Source organism: Eimeria acervulina, genomic scaffold (genome assembly GCF_000499425.1).
Source record: "Eimeria acervulina Houghton genomic scaffold, Eah_scaff1080, whole genome shotgun sequence".
NCBI lineage: Eukaryota > Apicomplexa > Conoidasida > Eucoccidiorida > Eimeriidae > Eimeria > Eimeria acervulina.
The window spans coordinates 1-4542 of NW_013549436.1; the positions used below are offsets into that span (position 1 = coordinate 1).

Below are 4542 nucleotides of genomic sequence, written 5' to 3' on the forward strand. Positions count from 1 at the left end.
CAGCAGCAGAAGCCACTGCAGCAGCCACTGCAGCAGCAGCAGCAGCAGAAGCCACTGCAACAGCAGCAGCAGCAGAAGCCACTGCAGCAGCCACTGCAGCAGCAGCAGCCACTGCAACAGCAGCAGCAGCTCCTGCAGCAGCAGCAGCAGAAGCCACTGCAACAGCAGCAACAGCAGCCACAGCAGCAGCAGCCACTGCAGCAGCCACAGAAGCAGCAGCAGCCGCTGCAACAGCAGCCAGTACAGCAGCAGCCGCTGCCGCAGCAGCGATTGCAGCAGCAGCCACTGCAGCAGCTGCAGCAGCCACTGCAACAGCTGCAGCAACAACCACTGCAACAGCATCCACGGCAGCAGCAACAGCCATTGCAGAAGCAGCAACTGCCGCAGCAGCAACTGCAGCAGCAGCCACTGCAGCAGCATTCACTGCAGCAGGAGCAAGTGAAGCGCCAGCAGCCCCTGCAGCACCAGCAGCAGCAGCAGGGGACACACAAACAGGAGCTGCAGCAACAGCAACTTCAGGAGGCAGGTGCTGCAGCCATCGGTGTTCGGAGCTCCCAGCGGCAGCCAGCAGCAGCAGCAGCAGCAGCAACTCCTGGTGCTGCTTCTGTTGGTTCGGCTGGCGTTGCAGCAGGCGCACCTCTCTCAGGGGCAAGTCAGGGCAGCAGCAGCAACAAAGGAAGCAGCAGCAGCAACAGCAGCAGCTGCAGCGGAAAGCCTGAGCCTGGTGTGGCAGCATCCAAGGCTCGTACAGCTGCAGCAACAGCAGCAGCAGGAGCAGCAACAACAGCAGCAGCAGCAAGCGCTGCTACGTCTTCCCGACCTGCGGTTGCTGCGAGCAGCCGCACAAGCCGCAGCAGCAGCAATTTTTATACTAATAGCAGCAGTGGCAGCAGCAGCCGCAGCAGCAGCCGCAGCAGCACTAGTGGCACCAGCAGCAGCAGCCGCAGCAGCCGCAGCACCGCCAACAGCAGCAGCAGCAGCAGCACGTCTAGCAGCAGCAGCACCTCGATCAGCAGCAGCACCCCTATCAGCAGCAGCACCCCTAGCAGCAGCACCCCTATCAGCAGCAGCACCCCTAGCAGCAGCAGCAGCAGCAGGTTGAGTGAGCGTTCAAGACAGTGGCTAGCATATGATAAGGAGCACGGTACCCTGTGGGGTCGGGATTGGATATATTATCGTTTGCTGCAGCAGCGGCTTCCGAGTTCAATATCTTTGCTGCAAGCAGCAGCAGGAGCGCGTCGGGTGTCTGCGGAGCTGCTGCAGCAGCGGAGGACCTTTAACGGCGTTCGTTTAAGAGAAGACTTGTGCTGCTCTATCTGCATGTCTATTATTAAACAAACTTTAGTCGTTAAAAACTGCCTACACAGATTTTGCGCAGAGTGCATTGAAAAATGCGTTCGAATCGGCATCAGAGAATGCCCCCAGGTATACATACACCTCAACTAGGCTTTAGGGTTTAGGGTTTAGGGTTTAGGGTTTAGGGTTTAGCGTTTAGGGGATAGGGTTTAGGGGGTAGGGTTTAGGGGATAGGGATTTCTAGGGTTTAGGGCTTGTCGGGTAGACGAGAGAGGGTTTAGGGTTTAGGGTTTAGGGTTTATACGGCTTGTGGGGTAGAGGAGAAAGGGTCTAGGGTTTAGGGTTTAGGGTTTAGGGTTTAGGGGTTATGGTTTAGGGTTTAGGGTTTAGGGTTTAGGCGTTGGGGTCCCGCCTTCTCCTCTCTCCGTCTTCCTTCCTCAGCTGCTGCTGTTCGTGCTTGTGCTGCTTTTGCTGCTGCTTATACTGCTTCTGCTTGTGCTGCTGCTGCTGCTGCTGCTGCTGCTGCTGTTGCTGCTGCAGTGTCGTTCTCACGTTGCTTCTCGTCGGAGTCTGCGCCCAAACGCAGCGCTGGATCGGGTGATAGAGAAGCTGTTCCCCTCACTTAAATCTTTTGAAGAGCAGCACAACTTGCTGCTAGCAAGAGCAAACCAGAGGCTTCATTCAAATCAGGGTGCTGCAGCAGAACATGCAGCAGCAGCAGCAGCTGCTGCTGCTGCCGCCGCAGCAGCGGGAATTGCAGCAAATCCGCAGATGCAAGCAGCAGCAACAGATGCTTCTCTTAACTGCAAACGCAGCCTTGTAGATGGCTTTACTGAATTGCAGCAGCAACCACTAAAGAAGGTTATAGGGACGCCTACCAGCAGCAGCAGCAGCAGTAGTAGTAGCAGCAGCGTCACCAGCATCAGCAGCAGCAGCAGCAGCAGCAGTCCTGTGTACTCAAAGCTGCTGCTGCGACCCCCCACACCACCCCCCTATATCGATGCTTCGGGGCAGCCGATGCAGCGGCAGCAGCAGCAGGGGAAGGCGCCTGGTACAGCAGCGGAAGCAACAGCAGCAGCTGCAGCAGCAGCAGCAGCAGCAGCAGGCAACTGCAAGTACCTCACCATGGCTATGCAAGCTGTGCTGCCTCCTCTAGAGAGGAAGCGGCTGCGACGGGAGCTGTCTGTGTTGCTGCGGAGGCAGCAAAGTGCTATAACAGCAGCAGCAGCAGCAGCAGCAGAGGGAGACACTGCAGCAGCAGCAGCAGCAGCAGTGCGCCTACGGTTTGAACTCATCCCCGACCCGCTGCTGCCTCAGCTTCCGCTCCTGCAGCAAAACAAATTGTGCACAGACGGCAGCAGCACGGTGCTGCAGCTCTGCCGCTTCATCGCAGCTCGCCTCAACCGCCAGCAGCAGCAGCAGCAGCAGCAGCAGCAGATTGGGGAGCTGCGGCTGTATACGAAGGAGCATCGCTTGCCCTTCTCTCCTAACATAACTCTTGCTGCTCTCCACCCTCTGTCTTTGGCTTACCCCACAGAGTCTCTTGTCGTTTACTACACCACAAGAAACTACGGAGATGACGGTCTGCTGCTGCTGCTGCTGTTGCTGCTGCTGTTGCTGCTGGTGACCATGCTGCTTCTGGGGGGGTTGCTGCTGGGAGGTACAGCGTCTGCAGCTGTTCTTTGTTTGCAGTTGCTGCGCTTTGCTGCTGCTGCTATCTCTAGTAGCTACTGCCCGCACTTATGGTGTGCGCTGCTGCTGCTGCTGCTGCTGTTGCTGCTGCTGCTGCTGCTGCGTTGCTGCAGGCGGCGGCGCATTGAGTGGAATACGAGGTCATCTGACGGAGGTGTCGCTGCTGCTGGATGGGGAGACTGCAGCAGCGGGCCGTTCGCCTTCGCAGCAGCAGCTGCAACAGCAGCAGCAACAGCAGCAGCAGCAAAGCAGCCGTGGATCCCTGCAAAGAGAAAGGTCTGCGAGCCCCTGCGCTGCTGGAAGCCAGCGCGGTGCTGCTGTTGCAGCTGCTGCTGCTGCTGTTGCTGCTGCTGCATCGCCTCGAGGCATCAGCAGCAACAGGAGTGCCAACGGCCAGTTCAGAGCAGCAGCAGCAGCAACTCCCGCAGCAGCAGCATCAGCAGCTGCTGCTGCAGTAAGAACCCCAGCAGCTGCAGCAACACCGACTGCAGCGGCGTCTCTCACAGCTGCAGCTTCCCGTGCTGGATATAGGGCAGCGAGTGCCTCTCTTGCTGCAGCTCCTCAAGCAGCAGCAGGAGCAGCAGCAGCAGCACCTGCTGTTGCAGCCACAACACCAGCAGCAGCAGCAACTCCACAGAGAACACTCTCAGCGACTGCCGTACATTCGGGTGAGGCAGCAGCCACACGGCGACCTTCTGCAGCAGCACCAGCAGCAGCAGCACCAGCAGCAGCAGCGCGAACAGCGACAGCAGGAGCAGCAGCAACAGCAACGGGAGCAGCAGCACCACCACCACGAGGGACGCTGGCGGGTCTTCATGCTGCTGCTCCTGCTGCTGCTGCTACTGCTGTCCCTCTAGCAGCAGCTGCTGGCGCTGCACAGTTGGGCCGCGGTGCCCCTGGGATTGCGGTGAGGCCTTCTGGGGGATTTGCTGCAGCAGCAGCACCGGCAGCAGCAGCAGCAGCAGCAGCAGCAGCAGCAGCAGCAGCACCCGCAGCAGTAGCAGCAGCACCTGCAGCAGCAGCAGCAGCAGCACGCTTCCTTCCGGATGTCGGCACTTCAAAGGAAGTCCCTTGGAGGGGCGGTGGGGGCCCTTAGGGAAGCAGCGGCAGCAAATATCCCCATCTGCTGCTGCTGCTGCTGCTGCTGCTGCTGCAGCTCCCTGCTGCGAGCTTCCCCTAGAGCTGTGTTGCTGAGAACAGGAGACAGAAGCAGCGACGCATGGGCAGCAGCAGCAGCAGCAGCAGCAGCAGCAGCAACAGCAGCAAACCGTGCATTTGACAGCAGGTGGTTGGCTGCTGCAGCTGAGACTGTCTCCTTCTCTGTCTCCTTTAGTAGTTGCTTTGGGGGGTGGAAGAAGAAGGCCCTGCTGCTTTGCTGCTGCCTGCAGCTCGTGCTGCAGCAGGCTGCTGCTGAGGTGTATCGGCATCTCTGTACAGTAAACGGCTGTCTTTATTTGTATTTAAATACAAACGCCAGTACACCGAAATTATTAAAGTGAAGGAGACAAGAGAAACATAAATATATATATATATATATTTATATATTTATATTTA

General features: G+C 58.2%; 1 protein-coding gene across 1 annotated transcript; it reads left to right on the forward strand.

Moving 5' to 3' along the window:
* Positions 1-4084, forward strand: EAH_00055100 (zinc finger (C3HC4 RING finger) protein, putative; the record flags this gene model as incomplete). Its single annotated transcript, XM_013393897.1, has 3 exons — positions 1-1284; positions 1837-2878; positions 3102-4084. Coding segments are annotated over 3 exons (3309 nt in total), but the record flags the coding sequence as incomplete, so codon positions are not given.
* Positions 4085-4542: the final 458 nt, after the last annotated feature.